The sequence below is a fragment of the Myotis daubentonii genome, chromosome 12 (genome assembly GCF_963259705.1).
Source record: "Myotis daubentonii chromosome 12, mMyoDau2.1, whole genome shotgun sequence".
In the NCBI taxonomy this organism is placed as follows: domain Eukaryota; kingdom Metazoa; phylum Chordata; class Mammalia; order Chiroptera; family Vespertilionidae; genus Myotis; species Myotis daubentonii.
In genome coordinates, this window is record NC_081851.1 from 7,362,709 (window position 1) to 7,387,099 (window position 24,391).

At 52.0% G+C, this 24,391-nt stretch overlaps 1 protein-coding gene across 50 annotated transcripts in view; it reads right to left on the reverse strand.

The window, feature by feature from the left end:
• MAP4K4 (mitogen-activated protein kinase kinase kinase kinase 4) overlaps window positions 1–24,391 on the reverse strand; it is a 198,409-nt gene that overhangs the window by 66,302 nt on the left and 107,716 nt on the right. For all 50 annotated transcript variants that reach the window (XM_059658876.1, XM_059658888.1, XM_059658877.1 and 47 more), the window contains 2 exons: window positions 2,564–2,689; window positions 1,223–1,333 (listed from right to left, as the gene is read on the reverse strand). In XM_059658876.1, coding sequence (XP_059514859.1) covers window positions 1,223–1,333; window positions 2,564–2,689 — 237 coding nt within the window. The remainder of the gene's footprint in view (window positions 1–1,222; window positions 1,334–2,563; window positions 2,690–24,391) is intronic.

Sequence of the window (24,391 nt, forward strand, 5' to 3'; positions counted from 1 at the left end):
TGTTTCACTTCATTACTGCTGTGCATGTGCTCCATGTGAGTGCCGTAGGTGCTTATGTAGGTGGGTTCCGACTTGGTGACGCTGCGCTGTAGGATCGGATCTCCGACGTAACCCGAGGACCTCCCACATAAAAGCCTAAGCGACCGGCCGGTAGCTATGACGTGCACCGGCCACCAGGGAGCAGACGCTCAATGCAGGATCGGAATCCATAGGCATGGAAACATGGAACAGCCTAATGAATCTCAGAGGGAAGGAGGGATTTGTGCGCCGGTGGGGTCCCTCGGCCTGGCCTGTGGGGATCGGGCCGAAGCTGGCTCTCCAACATCCCTCAAGGGGTCCCGGATTGCGAGAGGGCGCAGGCCAGGCTGAGGGACCCCACTGGAGCACGAATCCGTGCACTGGGCTTTTAAATATCTAAATAAAAAGAAATTAAAACCTATCTCTATGAATTCCACTTGGCATTTTTTAAACCTGTAGTCCTCTATGAAACTTCAATATAAAAATGGGGATAAATTCACCTACAAATAAAGTAACAATTTTTTGTATTAGTGAGAGAAGCCTAACAATTAGATTCCAGTTTAACTCAGTAGAACATGGGGTAAATGAAATCAAACCAAGTCATTCATGTGTGTAACCCAGGGGCAAGCACAGGGGAAGCTAAGCTCGCCGACCGGCCAGAGGCTCCCTGGCTGTGGTCAGGGCGGCTCTGCCACCAGGAGGGATCTTCAGAAGCTGCTGTAATAGTAGTGCAGAAACTTCCTCTAAGATCATGAGACAAGCCTCCAGCGCTGTAAGCAGCAGAGACACTGGAACTTTCCCTCATGCATACTGCAGCAGACCAGCAGCGAGCGCCCGGCCCCCGACCAGGTGCCAGTGCTCGGCACCACCGCTGGCCCACAGGCTCAGACACGGGCTCTCAGAGAAAAGCAGGACGCTCTCTCTCCCCTCCACTCTGACTTCTCAACACCTGGAGGTGAATTCAGGGAGATACAGAAAAAACTGTTTCCTCTTTCCATCTACTTTCTTAGATACTTGCCAGAATACGTTGGATCTTTAGATCCAAACCATGATGAAGCTTAAACGATCAAAGCCAGCTAGCGAGACAGAGCCCTTGGCTGTCAAGACAAGAACGATCAGTGCAGTTATAACTCGAGGAACACCCTGGGCGAGGGCCGTGAAGGGGAAGTGCCAGATCCCGGGCACCAGAGCCGCCGGTCCTTACCCTCAGGATCTCCCGGGAGATGTACGCTATCCAGTCCTCCTTGAGCGTGTTCCCCTTGGTGTTCTTCACCAGGTCCGTGATGGACCCCGCCCCGCAGAACTCCATCACCAGCTGCGGGCGGAAACACACAGCGTCTCACACGCTGGGCAGGCACAACATGGGCACCCACACACCCAGGAGCCGGACCCCCATTTGCCCTCCTGAAGATCCAGGCACACGTCTGTTTTGGAGGCATTCAAATTACTGAGAGCATGTCGCCGTCCAAGCAGTAACTGCGCATTTGGAGCAGGCGACAGGCTGCTGACCCGCCAGCCCCAGCCCGGGTGCTGACGGGGCCTTTCCCTCCCTCGCACGTGGGACTGGAGGACCATTTTGTTCTTAATCAACGCCCATTATCAGAAACCTGGTACAATATTCCCTAACAGTGTTTCTCATGTGCCAAAATCAGACTATTACGATTCTCAAACTATTTTACATTGACTGGGTTTAGAACAAAAGAGAAATGCTATTTTTTAAGTAACACATAGTTTTAAAAACTATATTCTATACTGTATCTAAATGTTTGAACAACATGAACGTAAGTATATTTTTTAAGTACCTGAAAAATCAAACGAATTGAACTAAAATTTTAACTATGATGACATTTGGGCAATTGAAATGAAAGTAACTATTTCCCTTGCATTTTCTTAATTTTGCAAATGTTCTACAATGGCTTTTTTGAAACATAGGAAAAGGACTGATCTCTATTACTGCTCTCTACATCCAGAGCCTTTGGCGTAACTAATGTGATGACCATATTTCTGACAATATCTGTTTCATCATCTTGAATATATATGTTTAAGAAGAGAGAATTTTGAATGTGTCAAGTCCAGAAATTTCCCTGGAATTTATTGTTTTTAATTAACTATTATTAACAATACTTTTAAAAATTACTGATATGTTTGTTTTCTTGTGATCTGTCTCTCACTTCCAGGTAATAAAGAAAGATTCATTCAGTATAGCTTCCATGTTAACCCTTTGTATGCCATAAGCGTCTATAGACGCAGGGATGGTTTCGTTTTGGACACGTAGCAGTTAACTGGTTAATTTTCATAATTAAAGTTTTTATTTTTTTATTTTCAAGATCCTAATTTCCTTGCTCTTTAATTACATTGTTTTTAAAACATGCCATTTTATTCCTGAAACAGGCAAAGTGAAAACATCAAAATAAACATCAGTATAATGTCCACCAAGAAAGATCCCAGACACCAGCCCCTTTCCTCTGCTGTCTCCCCCTCTGGAAGGTCCCTGCTGCCTTCCACTCGGCCCACGAGGAAACCCCCAGACGGACACAGTGCCTACCCAGAGCTGGTCGTCATGTCCAGGGGGGCTCTTTTTAATGAAAGCACCGTAATATGTGGCAATATTTCTGTGATGAGAATATTTCTTCAGCATATTTATCTCCAGTTTGATTTCTTCCTCTTCATCCTTAAGAAAAAATAAAAACAGAATGTGTGGCTTCTGATAATGTGCACGACTTTACTTCCCTCCCCACAGGCAGTGACAGAAGTTTCCAGTCCATTCTCGCTATCCTTGCGTCAAGAATCGGCGACTTGCCCTGACTGGAATCGAATCCGAGATCCTTCAATCTGCAGGCCGACACTCTAGCCACTGAGCTAGACCAGAGAGGGAAAGAAACCATCTTTTAAAGAGAAACTTCCAGTTGTACACCACTGCACTGGAAACCAAACACATAACAAACATGAATCATCTTAGAAAAGCAATTCTCAAATGGTGGCTTCCGTCTGCCCCAGCATGAGCATATTACAGATACTCTATAGCAGTGGTTCTCAACCTGGCGGACGAACGACCCTTTCACAGGGGTTGCCTAAGACCATCCTGCATATCAGATATTTACATGACGATTCATAACAGTAGCAACATTACAGTTATGAAGTAGCAACGAAAATAATTTTATGGTTGGGGGTCACCACAACATGACGAGCTGTATTAAAGGGTCACGGCATTAGGAAGGTGGAGAACCATGGGTCTATAGGCATAGCTGCTGCCATGTGCCTCACGAGGTCACGACTGCAAATGAGAGCAAAGCCCTGTGGCAAGTACAGTCACTGACAGCCTGTGCAGTGATCCTTATGTGATTTTTGCCTCTGTTTGTGATGCATCCCATTTATTGATTTGCGGACACTGTACCATGCTTCGAGCCCTGTACACAGAAAAATCACACCAAATGCGCATCATTTCATCTGTGATTTCAACAGGGCCATGTTGAGCAACAGTAAAAAATGCGACGCTGAATAACTAGGATGCTACCTTAATGCTAAACAGAACGAGTGTTCAGCCTGGCTAGGGCGACAGAACAGACTCTCTTCAAAGGAACTTCATACTAAAACATCAGCTGGCGGCACAGGGGCAGGCCCGAGTGGAACTAGACGCCCAATCCATCCACAGCGCAGTCCTCGGTTCTGTCCGCCACTCCCTCACGCAGGGGACAGTGAGCTGCCACCACGGCATGGGCACAGGGCGCACGGAGCTGCTCTCCTCTGCGCCAGCACGTGGCCCCGTGCCTGTGGGCTCCTGAGCAGCCCAGGTGTCCCTAAGGAGGCTAACTGAGAGGAAGGATTCCTAACAGCAGTCGGCACATGACCACGGCCCTAAACATGCTCCTGTTGGGAGGCATGCGTTCCTCAGAGACAGGCCACAGTGAAACACATCGGCCGGAAAAGCCAACCTCCACGTTCCTTACCCGGGGCTAGGTCATTAGAAAGCGAACTGGGGGTGTGTTTTTCTCTTTATACTCATCAATGAACCTACAAGGACCTGGGGTGTAAAGGCTGTAGGAAAACGAAAAGAGCAATGCTGAGTCAGGGCAGGACAAATGGAAACGCTGACCAGAATTTCATTTGTGGTAAGAGCAGGCAATCGCTTCGTAAGTTCTGAGCAGCTGCGTGCGCTGTGCAGACTCAGTTCTCCTCCAGTGCTGAGCCCCACCCCCACCCACAGCAGCAGGTACCCCAGGGCCTCCAGGGCCCAGGACGCACTGCCAGCAGGCTTCCCCCAGGACAGACAGCAAGCGCTGCTTCTCTGCTCCCTGGCGGTGCGCCTGAGCAACCGCAGGATCATGAGGACTCCGGGGATGGGTTCCAACCGAGTTAGAATTCTTACCCATTTACACTCCTCTGCAGGCAGTCCACTGGTGTGAAACACAGGTGCACACGGGCACCGGGCAGCCTGCGTCCCGGAAGCTAAGGTGCGGGCAGACACATGTAATGAAACCATGACCTAGGCCAGTGATGGCGAACCTTTTGAGCTCGGCGTGTCGGCATTTTGAAAAACCCTAACTTAACTCTGGTGCCGTGTCACATATAGAAATTTTTTGATCTTTGCAACCATAGTAAAACAAAGGTTTATATTTTTGATATTTATTTTATATATTTAAATGCCATTTAACAAGGAAAAATCAACCAAAAAAATGAGTGTCATAGGTTCGCCATCACTAACCTAGGGGCATCCCTCTCTCACTGCTATGATTACAGAACAGTGACTAGCACACATCTTACCAGACAAAAGGGAGGTCAGTGCTCACTGTCACCTGTAACGAGCGCCCACCGTGGTGGAGAGAGAGTGTCTGAGAGGCAGGACCTGCCATCGACTCTGAGCGACTGCAGCTGGAGCCGTAGGTAGGACTGACGCCTGACTGACTGACACAGGCTTATGTTGTCTTTAGATAAAGTAATAATGAACCAACTGAGTGCACGCCTCCTGTAACCATTCGTTAAGAACACGTTTGGTGGTCTCAACCCAACATTTAAATACACACCCCCCACCACCACCTGCCTCAGAAGACACAACAGAAAACAGACGAGAACTGGAATTTTAAACAAACCCCACATGAAAGGAGAGAGGAACTGGCAGACGGACAAGACAAGTGTACGCACCCCTGTGGGGAGGCTAGTCCAAATGCCTGCTCCTCATCCCCCCCCCCCCCCCGGGAGGCCACAACCACACACACACGCAGGAAGAAGCGCTGGAGTTTAGGGAAACTGAGAGGCGAGAGGACATTCTGGAAAGAAAGGTCAGGCCCCTGCTGGATGTCTCCAGAGCCCGGCAGCTGCTGGCCCCACCAATGATTCAATGCAGCGGACGCCAATTAGCATTTGGACTCCAATCAGCGGAAGTAAAGCTCCTAGAAAAGGTCTTTGTCCCAGGCTGGGCAGTTCTCTGTTGCCTCCCTTGGCTGCCAGAGATGGGGGAGGGGAGACCAGAGAACAGTGGTAATTTTCAAAAGCAACCATGGGTTTGTGCATGAGTCACGTGACAAGGCCGCCCACCCCGTCATCTGAGCACACGGGGGTGCACATTAGTAATTTTTTTCAAACGACTCCTTAAAATGTTGTTTTAAACTGCTGTCACCCACATGCTCTCTCCTTCCACTGACGGCAGGAACTACATGAAGAGGGACAGGCGGGCTGGTGGCGCGCTAAGGAGGGGAAGCCGGAGGACCGGCACTGTTCTGGGCTGGTCTTCCTCCCGCAGGCCTCTCCAGAACTCGCTCCTCGTCAGCAGGTGAACAAAAGAGGAGGCCGCACTGCACCCCGGCCAGCGGGGTGATGAACGAGATGTGCAAATATCCCTGCAGATTCCACCACCAAATGTGTAAGTGCACATATATTTAGAATGAAAATAATCAGTTTTTAAAAACCAGTTTGTAAGTTTGTGTGACTGCGACCAGGGAGACAAATGAGACCACCTCTTCCTTGGCAATCGCAGCTCGAGCTGAGGTTCTTATCATTCCACCACACTGAATTCACCAAGATTAAGTTTTTGACCCAGACACATGTTATACCACTTAAATTCCCTGACAATTCAACCAAAGGTGAACAGAACTATGCAGAAAAGATTTTAGAACAAAGTTCAGGTCACCTGGTCAGAGGAGGGGACGGCATGATCTTTAAAATTAATCAGCCCAGTCTCCTAAGATCCTCAGTCTCAGAATAAAAACCAAAGAGGAAAATTACAAAATCAACATAACTGAAGTGAAAATCAGTATGACATCTTACTCAAGAAAAAACACTTGTGAGAGGAGGGCAGGCAGTAGCAAGAGGAGGGCGGGCACTAGCGAGAGGAGGGCGGGCACTAGCGAGAGGAGGGCGGGCACTAGCGAGAGGAGGGCGGGCACTAGCGAGAGGAGGGCGGGCAGTAGCGAGAGGAGGGCGGGCACTAGCGAGAGGAGGGCGGGCAGTAGCGAGAGGAGGGCGGGCACTGTGAGAGGAGGGCGGGCACTGTGAGAGGAGGGCGGGCACTAGCGAGAGGAGGGCGGGCACTGTGAGAGGAGGGCGGGCAGTAGCGAGAGGAGGGCGGGCACTGTGAGAGGAGGGCGGGCACTAGCGAGAGGAGGGCGGGCACTGTGAGAGGAGGGCGGGCAGTAGCGAGAGGAGGGCGGGCACTGTGAGAGGAGGGCGGGCAGTAGCGAGAGGAGGGCGGGCACTGTGAGAGGAGGGCGGGCAGTAGCGAGAGGAGGGCGGGCACTGTGAGAGGAGGGCAGGCAGTAGCGAGAGGAGGGCGGGCACTTGTGAGAGGAGGTCGGGCAGTAGTGAGAGGAGGGCGGGCAGTAGTGAGAGGAGGGCGGGCACTTGTGAGAGGAGGGGGCAGTCCTGCGGGAAGCTCACTGCTGCCCTCTTGTCCGGCGTTACCGCAGCCGCTCCGCCTCCAGCAGCCCCGCCCGCCAGCCACGGCCTCAGCATGGGGCGACCCCTCCACCAGCTAAAAGATGGCCATGTGCTACCTTGCAGGGGTGGGGAACCTCCTGTCTGCCCAGGGCCATGTGGATATTGACACCATCAATCGAGGCCACACAGAGTTACCGACTGAAACCTTAGCCGCTGGAACTGGTCAGACATTTAACGCACCCCAATGCCTTGCAAGGCCAGACCACATGACTCCGCAGGCCTATAGCGCCCGAGGGGCGGACGGTCCCTACCCCTGTGCTCACGGCTCAGATGGTGGTTACCATTTTTAACAATAAAGTGTTTATGTATTTACATTCTTAAAATTATATTTCCTGGGTGACACTGGTTCATGAGGTCACACAGGTGCGCATTTCTATGCACCATGATCTGTATATTGCACCGTGTGCTCACCACCCAATGTAGCAATAAAGTATCTTTAAATTAAGGTATATACTTTGGTTTTTAAATTTTTTAAATATGTTTCATTGATTTTTTTAGAGAGAGAGGAAGGGAGAGGGAGAGAGAAAAATTGATCACCTGCCTCCTGCACACCCCCTCCTAGGGATCAAGCCCACAACCTGGGCCTGTGCCCTGACCAGAAATCCCAGCCATGACCTCCCAGTGCTTGGTGAGATGCTCAGCCACCTGAGCCACACCCGGCCAGCACGACACACTTGGGGTTGTAGACACAATGCTCTTGCACACTAACAGAGGACAGTGCAATGTGAACATAACTTTTATACGCAACAGGAAGCCAAAAAGTGCCTGTGACGTGCTGTACTGTGAAAGTCACTTCACGGTGGTGATCGGGAACCCACAATACCTCCGAGATATGTCTGAACCTGCTACTGGGGACCCTAAGGTGTGGTAACCAAGAGTAGGACCTGAAACCTAGACCCTGGCTGAATTGGGAAACAAATCCTGCAGGTAAACCCCAGTGTGACCAAAATTAAATCCTCCACTAAGACACTTGATGATTAACCCTTTGAGTGCCAACCGGTATCCTAGGAACTATGCTAAAATTGCCAAGGCATTTTGAGTTAAGGTTTTCAAATTTTTTTCCCACATAAAGAGTGAACTACTAGCATCTAATAGTGACACTGCAGGAGGAGTGTGATCGCGCTCCCAGGCACTCTAGGGGTTAAAGGAAACCAGAATATGTCAACCCAAAACATGCTTCTCTGACATAGGATATTTTTAACTAAAAGTGCCTGAAAAAGAGCAGGTACAGGCACTCTGACCTCCCTTTGACAGCAAGAGATAAAACTCCCTCTTTAAAGATGTCCTCCCTTTACCAATTGAAAAAAAGTTATCACCAGAGACAGGGAGTTGAGGTCAAGAGAATCTGAACAGCACACCTTGTAAAAATAACTCTTATCTCGCACAGCCGACGTGGCTCAGTGGCTGAAAGTCGACCTATGAACCAGGAGGTCACGGTTCAATTCCCGATCAGGGCACATGCCTGGGTTGCAAGCTCAATCCCCAGTGTGGGGTGTGCAGGAGGCAGCCGAACAATGATTCTCTCTCATCATTGATGTTTCTATCTCTCCTCCCTTCCTCTCTGAAATCAATCCTACATAATAAAGAGGTAATATGCAAATTAACCCGCACACCCTCACAAGATGGCTTACGACCGGGCCGGCAGGGGGGTTAGAGAGGGACAACCAAATGACTGAACAGCAGGCTGCATGGGGCAACCAGGCCAGCGGGGGGACCATGAGGGGCGACCAGGCCAGCAGAGGGGGGCAGTTCGGGGTGACCATGCCGGCAGAGGGGGGCAGTGAGGGGCGACTAGGCTGGCGGGGGGATGAGGGCAGTTGAGGGTGACCAAGCCGGCAGGGGCAGGCAGTAAGAGGCGACCAGGCCGGCGGGGGGCTGGGGGCAGTTAGGAGCGACCAGGCCGGCAGGGAGGAGGCAGTTGGGGGTTACCTGGTTGGCAGCGGGGGGCAGTTAGGGGTGACCAGGCCGGGAGGGGGGGCAGTTAGGGGTGACCAGACAGGCAGGCAGGCAGGCGAGCAATTAGGAGTCAGCAGTCCAGGATTGTGAGAGGGATGATGGGTTTAGGCCCAATCCTCGGCAGTCGGACATCCCCCAAGGGGTCCTGGACTGGAGAGGGTGCAGGCTGGCCTGAGGGGACCCCCCGCCCCATGCTCACATTCCATGCACTGGGCCTCAGTAAAATATAAGAAATAAGTGACTCTAACCCTCCTGAGCCTCCCCGTGCACTTTACTCCCCACACTACCTCTCTGTCCAACCAAGTATAGAAGCGTCTGGGCTGTTCCACTTCTCTGAGTTGTCATTTTTCTTGTGAGGTTCCCACGCATATAGGAGATACACATGCCTATCTGCTCTTTGTTACAGGGACCCGGGTGGAAGGAAAACTATTTTCCTCCCTACATGATCAAACTTGTAATTATATTATGAGACCAAAAAGCGAGCAGTAAATCAAAATGCTCAGATTATAAGACAGTATGTTCCTGACATCAACATTTTGCCATTCCCAACACCAGTGTGCAAGTATGTCTGGATACTACATGTTTTAATGAGTCTACAGGAAGAAGAAAAGAAATGTTACCAAAGATTATCTCTGGATTATACTTTCTTCTTCAATCTACCTAAACTGACATTTTATTTTCCTAATTTGGGGGTGTGGGGGGAATAAGAGAAGAGTTTAAGGTTGAGGAGTTAGCTCCATAAAAAAGTTTGAGATGAGTTTATTTCTGACGACATGTGACCCACTCTGTCCTCAGCCCATTCACTCGTCCTAGTCACTGTCAATCCCACTCAGGCTGCTTCCTCCAGCAGGCACTTCCTTTGCAGGAGGCTGGCGGGGCCTTGAAGAACCCAACCTTACTGGCTGATCGGCCTTCTGCTGGTCGTGGCAACGGGAGCACTGACCTTGGTTTCATCGTCATTTCTTCCTGTTTGCTATGATGGTACCACTCCAGACCCATAACTTCTTGAGTTGGAAACTTACACACTTAAATCTTTCCTGGAGCAAAGCAGATGGTAAATGGGGCCCAGGATGGCCTGCCATGCTGTCTTATCTTCCGGACCGGCCAGAGGATACCTTAAAGAGACTCGAACAACGCCCAGACGGTGTGGCTCAGTGGTTGAGTGTCGACCTGTGAACCAGGAGGTCACGGTTTGATTCCTGGTCAGGGCACTTGCCCGGGTTGCGGGCTCGATCCCCAGTAGGGGGCGTGCAGGAGGTAGCTGATCAATGATTCTCTCTCATCATTGATGTTTCTATCTCTCTCCCCCTCTCCCTTCCTCTCTGAAATCAATAAAAACATTTTTTTTTTTTAAAAAAAGAGAGACTGGAACAACTAAAATTAGACAAAACATATAAAAGAGTCTAAGACAAGGACCATCAGGCATTGAAGGACAGTGACCCCTGAGAGACAGGAAATGTGAGGAAAGACCTACAGCTGCCTGGCTCGCTGCCCTGGGAGGCCTCCAGATTGCAGCACAGGGACGGGGACCCACCAGAGCCCAGAGGATCTGAGCTGAGGAGCAGAGTTCACGAGACAGGACCTGGAGGAGACAGCTGCCCGGAGCTGCGGGAGCTCGGGGATGCCCCGGAGTGCCGCAGAGCCCTGCTCACACATCCTCATGAGGATGCGACCTGAGGTCAGGGAGGGAGCCTCAAGGGACTGGGGGCGGGGGTGTGCCCAGGGCTCCCAAGGACAGGCACCCGGGAAGCCGGACTCGGCACCCAGGAGATCACTCCCACGTTGCTCACGCTGCGTGACCTGTGATGCCAGCCATGCGGTGCCAAGGAAAGCTAGACTTGCCTTCTGCTTTCTAAACTGAGCATTTGGGGCAATTCTAAACACAAAGCTTTCCTGACACAGCTGTGAGCTCAGACCTGGTGAACTCGGCGACATACCTCACCTCTGGCTCACCACCCCCCCGCAGCGGTAGGTGGACAGGTGATCCCCCGCACACACTGAGGCTTCCAGACTCACTGCTGGGACGGAATAGGGCCAAGCAAGGCGCCCAGTGCTCAGTTAAACCAACAGCCAGCCACAAAAACGGTCCACACCAGCGCCACCTGCCTGCCTGCTGTCACCAGGTACTTGTCTAGTGCGGGAGAGATGAGCAGTGAGCTGAGCTGCGCTGCCTTCTCTGCATTGGACACGGTGACACGCCGCAGGGCCCCTCATGAGGAAAATGTGAAAAGATGCCCAAAACCCAGACACCAAAAGACTGGAAGGAACCGACGAAAGGTTCAGCCAGAAGCGCGCTGGCTCACTGTGGAGACTGGCAATCACCTTCTGAATTCCCAAGCTGTGGGGGGCGGGACCCCATCAGGACACACATCAACGCTGCTGCGCGACACTGCAGCATTTCCATCCTGAGACGTGGTCTGAACACAATACCTACAACTGCCGATGCTAAGTGATACCTGTAGGTCATCAGAAAATGATCTTTCTGATCAATGTGATTTTCAAATGTGAATTGCATGCAGGAACAAAAAGTGTTTTACAGAAAATAAATCTTTAATTTTAGAGCGTAAGGCAATAACAGGATTGATGTCATACAATTTAAACAAGAAACAAGAGTAAGGTTTCCACAAATTCTGAAGATGTAAGTCCACACCCACTCCAACCAGCAGCACGGGAGCTCTGCAGCGGCAACTGAACGCAAAGGGTCGCCTTCTCTTTCATTCAGATCATCAGAAAGACAAGAGCTTAGCAAACTTTTTGTTAGTAATCACTTTATATGAACTTTAGGGTTGCCTCCTACCGTTTCACAAAACTGTCGTAAGTCATTTTGGCCTAAAAAAGCTGCAGACGGCCACACTGTGTGTGAGCACTGGGAGGGAGAGCTGCACGCGGCCACACTGTGTGTATGCATTGGGAGGGAGAGCTGCACGCGGCCACACTGTGTGTATGCATTGGGAGGGAGAGCTGCACGCGGCCACACCATGTGTGTGCACTGGGAGGGAGAGCTGCACGCGGCCACACTGTGTGTATGCGCTGGGAGGGAGAGCTGCACGCGGCCACACCGTGTCACTGGGAGGGAGAGCTGCACGCGGCCACACTGTGTGTATGCACTGGGAGGGAGAGCTGCAGATGGCCACACCGTGTGTGTGCACTGGGAGGGAGAGCTGCACGCGGCCACACTGTGTGTATGCACTGGGAGGGAGAGCTGCAGATGGCCACACCGTGTGTGTGCACTGGGAGGGAGAGCTGCACGCGGCCACACTGTGTGTGTGCACTGGGAGGGAGAGCTGCACGCGGCCACACTGTGTGTATGCACTGGGAGGGAGAGCTGCACGCGGCCACACTGTGTGTATGCACTGGGAGGGAGAGCTGCAGATGGCCACACCGTGTGTATTCACTGGGAGGGAGAGCTGCACGCGGCCACACCGTGTGTGTGCACTGGGAGGGAGAGCTGCACGCGGCCACACTGTGTGTATGCACTGGGAGGGAGAGCTGCACGCGGCCACACTGTGTGTATGCACTGGGAGGGAGAGCTGCACGCGGCCACACTGTGTGTGAGCACTGGGAGGGAGAACTGCAGATGGCCACACCGTGTGTGTGCACTGGGAGGGAGAGCTGCACGCGGCCACACTGTGTGTATGCACTGGGAGGGAGAGCTGCACGCGGCCACACTGTGTGTATGCACTGGGAGGGAGAGCTGCACGCGGCCACACTGTGTGTGAGCACAGGGAGGGAGAACTGCACGCGGCCACACTGTGTGTATGCACTGGGAGGGAGAGCTGCACGCGGCCACACTGTGTGTGAGCACTGGGAGGGAGAACTGCAGATGGCCGCACCGTGTGTGTGCACTGGGAGGGAGAGCTGCACGCGGCCACACTGTGTGTATGCGCTGGGAGGGAGAGCTGCACGCGGCCACACTGTGTGTATGCACTGGGAGGGAGAGCTGCACGCGGCCACACTGTGTGTGAGCGCTGGGAGGGAGAGCTGCACGCGGCCACACTGTGTGTATGCACTGGGAGGGACAGCTGCACGCGGCCACACTGTGTGTATGCACTGGGAGGGAGAGCTGCACGCGGCCACACCGTGTGTGTGCACTGGGAGGGAGAGCTGCAGATGGCCACACCGTGTGTGTGCACTGGGAGGGACAGCTGCACGCGGCCACACTGTGTGCGCGCTGGGAGGGAGAGCTGCACGCGGCCACACCGTGTGTGTGCACTGGGAGGGAGAACTGCAGATGGCCACACCGTGTGTGTGCACTGGGAGGGACAGCTGCACGCGGCCACACTGTGTGCGCGCTGGGAGGGTGAGCTGCAGGCGGCCTCACTGGAGAGATCTGGCAGGCAGCCTTGGACTGGACACACGCGTTCTGTAGGGCAACACACAGGACACTCCCTGAAGAACACGGCCCCCTGCATCGGAAGGACTATAAAGCAAACACAGGGTGAGTTTGCGGGGTGCCTCCTGAGTCAGGCTGGCCACCACAAAGTACCACAGGCTACCCTCGAGGTACGAGGGGCTGATTTCTCCCTGGAGAGGAACGAAAAAAGGAACAAAGAAAAGTAAATCACCACCATGAACACCATGCAGGGCCAACCCCTCCAATGGAGTCTCCGCTCCACGAGGAAACAGACGCACAGACACTACATGCGAACCAGTCAGTCACATGTTCAAGGAAAGCACTTCTCCGGTGAAGAGCCTGAAAGGCCACTCACCACCTACACCCACCAGCACGAAGGGCATCCCCATGCTGGAGACTGCCGATCCCTCCACGCCCACAGCAGAACCACCAACTGCACCATCGGCTGTGACCCAACAAGGAAGGTACGGCGGCGGAGCCATCACCTTTCTGGCCTTTTAAGAAGAGCCACGCCCTTGCATATGCCTATCCACTGGTACAAACCGCCAATCTGCCCACTTCTTAACAGGCTCAGCATGTGGGCACTGGGAAGAGCGAGCAGGGACAGGGTGCGAGCAGCGACAGGGCGTGGGCAGGGCTGGCTAGTGACAGTCAGGAAAGGACACCAGCTGGTTCCAGGGGGCCGGGACAGCAGCCTCAGGGAGATCCAGACCGGAGTAGTCGCCCCACGCAGCCTGAAGCAGGCTGCTCCAGGCCAGCAAATCTCCCTGCGTGTTCTGAGCCCAGGCTAAGAAAGGTGTCAAGAGAACAAAACAAATCTGTGAGAGAAATCCAAAAAACCCCCTTTCCTGCCAGGCTCAGTGTAAACAGGGACCCTCCCGCCTGACTCCATCAATGGTGCCCAATCACAGAGCAGGGTCTGCACACCCTGCACATTCATTCAGTAGCTGGTCTCCCCCCTGCCCTGAGGCAGGGCTGAAGTGGGCACAGGAGCTCCTGTCTGCAGGGTTACACAGGTAGCTGGACGGCTTCTCTGACTAAGCTAAGGCACAGAATGGGGGAAACTGAGTTTAAAATGTAAGGTTCCTAAGGCTTACAATCCTTACAAGGAAAGCCGCAAAAGAAAGGAAGAGAAATGCCTATGGAGCTGAGGGTCCAGAGTAAATAAACGGTTAATTTGGTACTTGCTATTAAGAGCAAAGATCCCCTCAATGGTTAATTTTAACAGAGGACAATGACATCCTTAATTACTTGGGGGAAAAGTCATAAAATCTTAGCTATAATAAATAAATTCTGGAGACCTTGGTGTTTTAAGTGGTATTTGAACCTTTTCCATCAGAGAGCACTTCCGCACCAGTGCCAGCGCCGAGGGGGGGAAGGCCTGCAGACTGCAGTTACAGCATGTAGAGTTCATACCCTCTGACATAAACATAACTCAGCCAGTGCACACACAGTGACTAGCCACATAATGGAAACCCCCAGTGCTACCATGAAATCTTCCCTCTAAAAACGTACAGGAACTGCTAAGAAATGCATCTGCTGAGATGTGATCACACTAACTCACTCGGATTGTCTGGCCCCAGTCTGCAGCGCTGGTTCTGCTACCGGGTAAACCAAATGGCTACTTGATGACTCAGGATGAAGAAATGAGCACATCTCCACGGGCCTGGACTAAGTGGTTTACAGGTACTTTAACTCACTGAGATCTTCAGGTCTGCACAGAAAACACCCTGGCTCTTTGAATCGCTGTGTCTTCTCTATCGAGGAAGTATACTTGGCAGGATTTCATTACAAACAAAATCGTTTTCATCATTACAGGGGGAAAGGAAAGAACGGCATTCTCAGACCAGACGATTTTGGGGCCGGTGCAGCCCCGCCCAGCTGTGTCCGCCCATCAGACGTGATGTCACAGTGCAGCTCAGAGAGCAGCTGGCAGCCTACCTCCCTCCCACAGCAATGCCGCCATGGATGCTGGAGATGACAGATAAGCAAATACTAGGACTGAACCACCGCAATTATCAACTGATGGAAGACTGAAGTCAAGTATCAGTAGAAATACAGAATCTATCAAAGAGGTTTCACATAGGACATACATTTCAAGGTCATCAGGCTTTGTGTAAGCACATTCTGCTTCCCTAACTTCAGTGTTCTTTATTAAAGTCATAAAGATAATGGCCAACACCTTGTCATTTAAGGAGCACCTGTCCAGGAAGACTACTGATGAAGGAACCAAGGCGCCCACTGGTGAGGAGTGCCCACCTTTCAAGATCCTGTGGCCAACTGGAACACCAGACACAAGACACAACTGGAACAGAAAAGGCTTCGAGTCAGTCCCACAGCGCTACGAACTCACTCAACGGCCTGCTCGGCAGCCAACGCGAGCCCAAGGCCACATGTGCAAACAGAGATGGCGACAAGGAGCGCCGGGGCACCACCAAGGAGCTCAGAGGCTGCGAGGTGTCAGACTAGACAAGGCGGGAAAATCCGTCTTCCTAGAATAAATACAAACGTATTTTTAAACTAAATGTAGTACATAATCAACAGCAATAACAAATAGCTTTAATCCACAAAGGACGAACACACACCAAAAAGTCAACTACCGTTACTGGGGGGTGAGGTGAGAGTGGGGTAGGGGGTGGGGCATTGCAAAAACATTTTTTCCATGTCCAATTTTCTAGAGGAGTACATTACCTTTAATGTTAGAGAAAAGGCTGCCCTGTCACTTTCAAAGTAATTTCACACGTATATGCATATACAGATTTCTAATATGAAACCACAAAAACCTACATTAACATGTTAACAGTAATTAAGCCAAGATGACATTATGAAAAGCTTTTATCCATATTTTTATTTCTCTATATTTTCTACCTAAAACATCTCCCTTTTATAAACAGAAAAAAAACAACACTCTAGAAGTCATTTAAACTTCTTTTTTCAACTGCTTTATTAAACTACCAGAGGCTCAGTGCACAAATTCACGCACCAGTGGGGTCCCTCGACCTGACCTGCAGGATCAGGCCGAAACCGGCTCTCTGACATCCCCCGAGGGGTCCTGGATTGTGAGAGGGTGCAGGCCAGGCCGAGAGACCCCACCAGTGCATGATCAGGGCCGGGGAGGGACATGGGAGGTTGGCCAGCAGGGGAGGGACGGTGGGAGGGCTCCAGGGAGTGTTTGGCGTGTCTTGCTCAGTCCCGATTGGCCAGACCCCAGCAGTAAGCTAACCTACAGGTCAGAGCGTCTCTCCCCTGGTGGTCAGTGCATGCCATAGCAACTGGAAAACCAGTTGAATGTCTGCCCCCTGGTGGTCAGTGCACGTCATAGTGGTTGAGTAGCCTCAGCATATCATTAGCTTATTACGCTTTGATTGGTTGAACGAACAACTGGACACTTAACATATTAGGCTTTTATTATATAGGATAATTTTTATACCATAAAATTCACCACTGTAAGTGCACTAAAGCTTTCTTGGGGGAAGAAGAGAACAAATTTTCATTTTGCTTACCACCCAGATAAGCAGAGCTAACCAGTGAAATCCAAAGGCCTGAAAGACCTGGACTTCCAAGTGAGATGAGGCGAGCGGTTAAGGGACCCTGCCTCGCTGTGGGTACGCTCTGCTTTGCTGCAACGAGTCGGTGAGGACCTCCCAGAACCCAGAGGGCTGGGTCCATAGCACCTCGGGAAGCCAGAACCCCTCACTCACCCCAGCTCCCAGGCCACAACCCCGGAAAGGCCCACCCCGCACAGTACCCAGCCCCTCTCCCAAAGTCAGCAGAAATGGGCACCTGCTCCCCACTCTCCTACTGGGGAAAAGAAACCCAGGAAAACGCTGAACTGGTGTCACTAGCAAGGCAGGGACTCGTCCTGAAGAAAATAACGATGCACTTGGTTGGACTTCCTGTGAAGCAGCATCTTGGACCCCAAATGTCACACACCCTCTGGTCCCTTCTCCCCTCCCCGCCCTCTCCCCCATGCCCTGTGAGCCATGGTGTCATTCATGATAACACTCACACAGACACAGCAAGACAGGGCACTAGTCTACTCCACTCTCACAAGGAAGGCCCTGCAGGCAAGCGGAGGGGAGGGAGGCGGTGAGAAGGCGCACACACCACACAGGGGTGGACGGGTCCAGCAGGCGGCCAGGCAGAGGCGCTCACTCTGCAGGTCCAGGTTCGTCTCTCTATCTCAAGTCTCATCCTCTCCCTCCTGAACAAACAGCTGCAGTGACGCCACAGGTAAACTGTGCTCTTCTTTCTAAACCGCTGAAGGAGAACAAATCACCAGGGACGCTCGGGGCCAGCCTCAGGGGAACTCAGCACCTTCAGGCGCCTGGGAAGGCGCCTCATCCTCAGGAAATGCCTAAGTTACCAGCTACTGCTGTTCTCTCAGTTATGGCAAAATGCCACTCCAAAGACTTTGTTCTTTTACAAACACCCTTGTCTTCTAAAGGAGATGCACAGACCCGGAGGGAGTTCCCACCTGAAGATGTGAGAGGGTTGAGGGGGCCCAGGACACAAGCTTGCTTGGAATTTCATTTGTTTGGCTCCATCTCCCTATCTTTTTTTTTAAAAAATATATTTCATTGATTTTTTACAGAGAGGAAGGGAGAGGGATAGAGAGTTAGAAACATCGATGAGAGAGAAACATCGACCAGCTGCCTCCCGCACACGCCCTACTGGGGATGTGCCCGCAACCAAGGTACATGCCCTTGACCGGAATCGAACCTGGGACCCTTCAGTCTGCAGGCCGACGCTCTATCCACCTAGCCAAACCAGTCAGGGCTCCATCTCCCTATCTTTATTTCACCCCACACTCCCAGCGGTCGCCAACTGGTGGTCCGTGAGGTCCGAAAGGTTGGGCAGGATGGGGGTGGATGGGGGAGGGATGGATGGGAGGGCACGTGCTGTAAGAACCGCAGGGTCAGTAGAAAAGTTAACCAGCCTCACAAAAGGAGGACAACCCAACAGAGTGGACACCACTGCCCAGGCAGCCGGCAGTTCCAAGAGAAGTCCCTGCGTGACCCTTCACTTCGAGTCACCGAGAGTCAGCAACCTGCCCTCCTCTTTCTCGTGACTCTTGCAGCTGAGCACATAAACGCAAATCAGAAAGGCAGTGAATCTAAACTTGAGAAATAAAGAGGTGGCAGTTTTCCCTAGCGCACATCTCAGCATCTTGTATTCATTAGAGGCAGAGTTCCTACACCAGGTCAACAACAGTTCAATCCCGCACCTTCTGCGCGGAGAAGGTCTGTGTCCGGCTGCTCTGCACCCCGCGGGAGAGAGGCGGACGTTCTCTCAGAGGCCGCGGGACCGCGCACTGACAGCAACGAGAGGAAACAAAGGACTCCCATGAGCCGCAACGAGAACGAGCTTCACGAACAAGGTGAAGTGAAAGAAGCCAGACAGCAGCCCCCGGGGTTCCCCTCCAACACTCACTCCAGGTACAAACACGCAACCAGCAGCTCTGGGGCGGGAACCAGGACCGAGGGGCGGGGTGGGCCAGTGGCCGGGAGAGGCACCAGGGCTTCTTGATCGAACTGCTGGTTCATAAGTGGAGTGTGTTCACTCTGAAATTTACCAAACTTACCATGTATGCACTTTCGCACGCATGTTTTACTTTCTGCACAAAGGCCAGCACACACCACCCTGAGAGCTTCTCCGGGGACTGCCAGCTCCCCGCCCAGCCAGGGGATGTGCAGGAAGAACTGCCCGCCCGAGGGTGTGTGCACATTACAGAAGACAGGGCAGCGGAGGCCTGGCCCAGGCCGCAGGCCGGGAAAAGGCCCTGGGCCTGGCGACAACCGGCAGGGCCCAGGCCGCAGGGCCGCCCGGCAGGCAGGTGCCCATCCAGCCAGACTGCGCCGGCAGAGCTGAGACCCAGGAGAGCAGGCGACCCAGGGACCCACTCCCTTCACCTCACCGCAGTTTTAAATAAAACTTCAACACAAATGATTCTGGAGTTCATTTCAAACCTCAAACACATACTAAACCACCAGTTGGCGACCGCTGTACTAAACAACATATAATGCCCAAGGTTCAAAGGGACAAGGTGAACCTGTAAAGTGAATGATTAAACAAACAGGAGCTTTGGGGCAGAATACGGGGGTCATGACCTGGGCTTTATCTTGCTGTGTTAGCACGTAGAGTTAAAATCTGGGGCAGTGATTTTCCACCGTTCTCGTTTCACGGCACATAAACTAATTACTAAAATTCTGTGGCACACCAAAAAATATATTTTTTGCTGATCTGACAAAAAATAGGTATAATTTTGATTCATTGACTCCAACAGCTATTGTTGTTAGCTGTTGTCATTTTTTTACTTGACAATCTAAGGGAAATGATCAGTGCCCCTACTAAACAGTCAGGAAGGGCACGTTCTAAACCTTCTCTGGGCACACGGTTGAACTCGCTGTAGGGGACAGAGTCAGTCTGTGCCCGGCCGAGATGTAGGGCACAGCGGGGCCGGGAAGAGGGCTACCCCCTCAGCCCGTGCTCTGGCCAGAGGCTGGGCTTTGGCCCTGCGGGAGCCGAGCCTCCCGCTGCCGCAGCGTCACGCGCCCACATACTGCACATGTGGGAGCTAGAAACCTCGCCCTCGCCTAGCTAGCTGTTTCTCTCACTTTGTGTTAGGTCGAGCCCACTTCACGCAGCCCTCTGTTCCACAGGTCACTACACAGGCAGCACAGTGCGTAGGCAGGGATTCTGCCCCACATGTCCCTCACTTCCTTCTCAGGGTGTGTGCGCATGGGTGGGGGCGCTGAGGTTCTCCCATTAAAGAATTAAAGCTTTTATTCTAAAAGCTCTTTCGCTGGCATGTAAACTTAAGGCATTGTGTATGTTCTTACCATAGATTTTCACTGGACATTGAGCAACTAATCAAAGAAGCAATTTCAAGAGGTTTATGACATGGGCAGTTTAGTTTGGCTATGAATCTATACTCGGGTCCTATATAACGATAATTTAAAGTAGAAAGCAGTCACTGGAGTAACATTTAGAAAACATGGTTTGGGTGCTAAGGTCCTTGTAAAGGCTTCACCATTTTAAAGGTGCAGTGTCAGTGGAATGGGCACAGGACATCTGAGGCCTGTCCTTCCAGCTGCTCGATTCACCACTTTATCACATCTCATCAGACACAACTAAAAGATTAAAACTTTACTTTTCTGCCCGGCCGGTGTGGCTCAGTGGTTGAGCGTCAACCAATGAACCAAGAGGTCACTAGTTTGATTTCCAGTCAGGGCACATGCCCAGTTTGTGGGTTCAATGCCCAGTGTGGGGTGTGCAGGAGGCAGCTGATGAATGATGTTCCTCTCATTGATGTTTCTATCTCTCTATCCCCTCTCCTTTCCTCTCCATTAAAAAAAATCAATAAAAACATGTAATTTTTTTAAGTCTAATTTTCAGATAGTTTCATGAACAAAAGTACATGCACATGGAACACCATCCATCAGCCACATTTACGCTGCCTGTGCTTCGGGCCTTCGCATGAAGACAAAGGAAGAAGGGGCATCGCATTTGTCTCCCCGGGTGGCGCTGGCCGCTCAGCGTCCGGGAGATGCTGCTGCCCCAGGCCCTGGTGCTTGGCTGAGATGCGGCCTCGCGGCAAAGAACAAAGATCCCCGTCACAGGGAGTGTATGCGCTGGGGGCAAGGGGATGAGTGGAGCCATGGGAGAGGCAGGGGAGACACACTGTTCCGTAGCACAGTCCAGAAGTGGAAAATGGTAAACCTAAGGGCAGATAAGGGCATCGGGAGCAGGAGGCTGCAATTCACTGTGTCAGGGCATGAAGGCGAGGGAGCAGGCAGAGCCATCATGAGGGACTCGCATTCCTGGGAGATACAAGCAGCAAGGGACAGGCCCTCAGGAGGGAGCGCCCCGGAGCTGTAGGACAGGGAGGCCCTGTGGGTGGGTGGGGAGAGGGCAGCAGGAGAGGAGGGCTGAGGGAGCCTAAGGGAGAGGCCAATCAAGTGGGGCGCGCAGGCCATGGTAAGAACCTAGCTCAGACTCGGAGCTAAGTAAGGACAGTGGAAGATTCCGATAGGGCTTTGTTTCAAAAAGAATCACGAGGCTGCTGTCCAGAGAAGACACTGGTGACCATGCTTGGAGGAAGGGGTGCCTGGAGCGACTGCGGAATCCAGGCAAGACACGAGATATGGGGGTGGGAGAGGCTGTGGCAAAAAGGGGTCGATTCATGTGTGTGACATTTTCTTACAAACTCACAGGCTGTTCTAATTTGTTATGAATTTCAAATACACAGAAGCAGACAAAACAGTGTATCCAACCCTCTCGTACCTAAGTCTAGATTTTAACAGTTACCAACTTGTGGCCTACTCCCTCCCACCATCCACCACAGGCCAAGTTATTTTGACACAAACTGGGTATTGTTCAAAAATAGCACCAACAGGATTTCCTAACAGGCAAGATGTGTGGTATGCGACAGAGGGTGGTCCTGGAGGACTCCAGGCCTTGTGGCCTGAGCAAACAGAGCCTAGAGTGGCCACCGAGGAGGGCAAACCTGCGGATGAAACAGGTGTGTGAGGGAAGACAGGAACTCGCGGGAGACATGCTGACTGTGGGCTCGCAGACATCCGGTTGGAGATGCTGAGCAGCAAGGCTAACTGGCCAGTCCAAGAGCCGGTCCCAAGGCCAGAGACGCTCTCCCCAGAGAGGCCTGCCCGCTAGCTGAACCTGAGCTCACACCAGGACCCAGGTGTCAAGAGGGCTCCCTCCACTCTCCGAACAATGAGGTTTACGCTGAACACCTACTTTCCTCCTGGGAGTCTGAACTGTGGGGTACATGCCAGGCAGAGGGTGCTTCTGTGACCAGCTCCGAACAAAACCTGGCGCTGGGTCTCCGAGGAGCCTCCTACTGACTGCGGAGGAAGGGAGCCTGGAGCGGGGCCTCCCTGCACCCTGCACCCTCCCCTTGCTGACTTGTTGTGTGACCCTCCCTTGGACTAAGTCACTGCTGAGTCCGGTGGGCGCTCCAGTGACCAGGGACCTGAGGGTGCCCCTGAACCTCCGACACGCGTCCCTTTCAATAAACTTGGGAATGAGAGCAAGCAAAGTGTCAAGAGGAAAACACATCTGTGCACTTAGAGCCCCCAAATTTTTAAAAAATAAAGTTGGGGAGGAAGGAGAATGGAACTATTAAAGAACAGTGTCCCTATTTTTAAAGATACCAAGTTGGTTATACAAAATGCTGGATGGTTTCTTTTAAGTCAACTATTTATGTACCAGAAAAACGCCTTTCATTCATAAAGTGATGAAGTGAAACTAAGAAGCGTGGGTGATCCGCCTGCCTGGAGAAGCCACCAACAGTGGCAGAGGACGGTGCTGAGAGGCAGTTCCGCGGAGAGGAGAGAAAGCCCTCCACCCACGAACCCCTCTCCCCCCGGGCCTGGCAATCATGGGGATTACGCAGACTCAGTGTCCAGTAACTGTTTAATGAGTGAATTAGTGCAACTTCATGAACAGCATTACAAACAACAGCAGAAACCTGCGCCCCCGGCTGACACCTGCCATTCCCAGGGCCGATGAACCCAAACTGCCTCTGACCAAAGCGGCTCGTCCTGGGTCATGTTTTCAATAAGACTGAATAATATTGTTCCCTGATCCTTTTTAATATTTAAAACTATTGCACCAATCAATAGAGAAAATGTATGATTATAAAGTAATATAATAAAAATATTCTATCACATACACATTAAAATAAGGGCTGTCTCTAATTTATAAAAATGATGTGATGTATATTTTTTTTGCCAATGCTCAAAGATTTGAATAACTGCAAGCTTACAGAGCATGACAACGTGTTAGCTGCCACACTAAACTCCAGCGGCAGAGCCCCGCTGCTGCGCTCCCCAAGGGGACTGAGAGCGAGCTGCACGATGAAGGGAAGACCAGGTGCTCTTCTGTGACAACTATGAAACTCTGAGCAGGGCATCCCTCTGAACATCGGCCACTGGGTCAGTGGTGGGCAGTTACACGGACATGAGCAGGGCAAGGCCGACCGGCCAGGTACAGGTCACCAGGTGGACAGCCCCGGGTGCCTAGTGAAGGACACTGTGGGGTGGGACCTCATCCACTGGGTGACCTTCCGCCCCGAGCATATTACTTTAGAGCAGGGGTCCTCAAACTTTTAAACAGGGGGCCAGTTCACTGTCCCTCAGACCGTTGGAGGGTCGGACTATAGTGTAAAAAAAAAAACTATGAACAAATTCCTATGCACACAGCGGCAGAAAAAACACCTGGCGGGCCAGATAAATGTTTTCCGCGGGCCGCATGTGGCCCTTGGGCCGTAGTTTGAGGACCCCTGCTTTACACCCCTGACCTTTCCTCCCCAGAGGTAACATCTAGGCCTCAGTTGTAGTTCAGCTCCAGGCCCAGAAGAGCAGCAAAACCAGACAAGTGTCCCCACAGCTGACACCAGGCCCAGCTGCACTGGGTAATGACCCCCTGGCACTGACCAATCATGGAGACCATGACCCTGAAAGGACACGCATGGGAAGCTACTGACTGTTCTACTGAGATCTTTCTTTCCTGGGACCTCCCCTAAGGTCTCCACCCTAAAGCCCTAAGACGGAGGACCCAGCGTACTCCCACCCAGAGCACACTGGCACCTTTCCCTTCTCCCTCCCCCTCCTTTCAGGTGGTCACCTTGACCTCCCTCACTCCAAGCTCCAAGGGCCCTTCTTTGCCTCTGTAACTTGTTTCCTCAGCCCATTTCTTCTATCACTCATTTCTTCCACTTCTGTGATTTTCTGAATAAATGTTCCTACAGTTGGAAACTTGGCTCTGATTTCTCTCCTAGCCAGAACCCAAGTACCGAGACTGCTGAGCCCAGGTCCGGTCTGACCCTGCCTGTCAGACACCTGGTGCCCTTCCCACCACTGCCAACATGATGGTGACGTGACTCAGACTGTCTGGTCATGGCATGGTCGGCAGGATTCTAGAGAAGTCCACCCAGGAGCACCTTGCAGACCAAGGCCAGTGCTGGGTACTAGCTGGGCCCCCTGTGCCCCACCAGCTCCTCGCTTTGCATGGATGGACCTGGGTAAGTTTTCCTTGGAATTCCAGATCTCCTTGTTTGAAGGTAAGAGGCTGACTTTCTTTGAGCTGTATTTTTTTAAATCCTCGAGG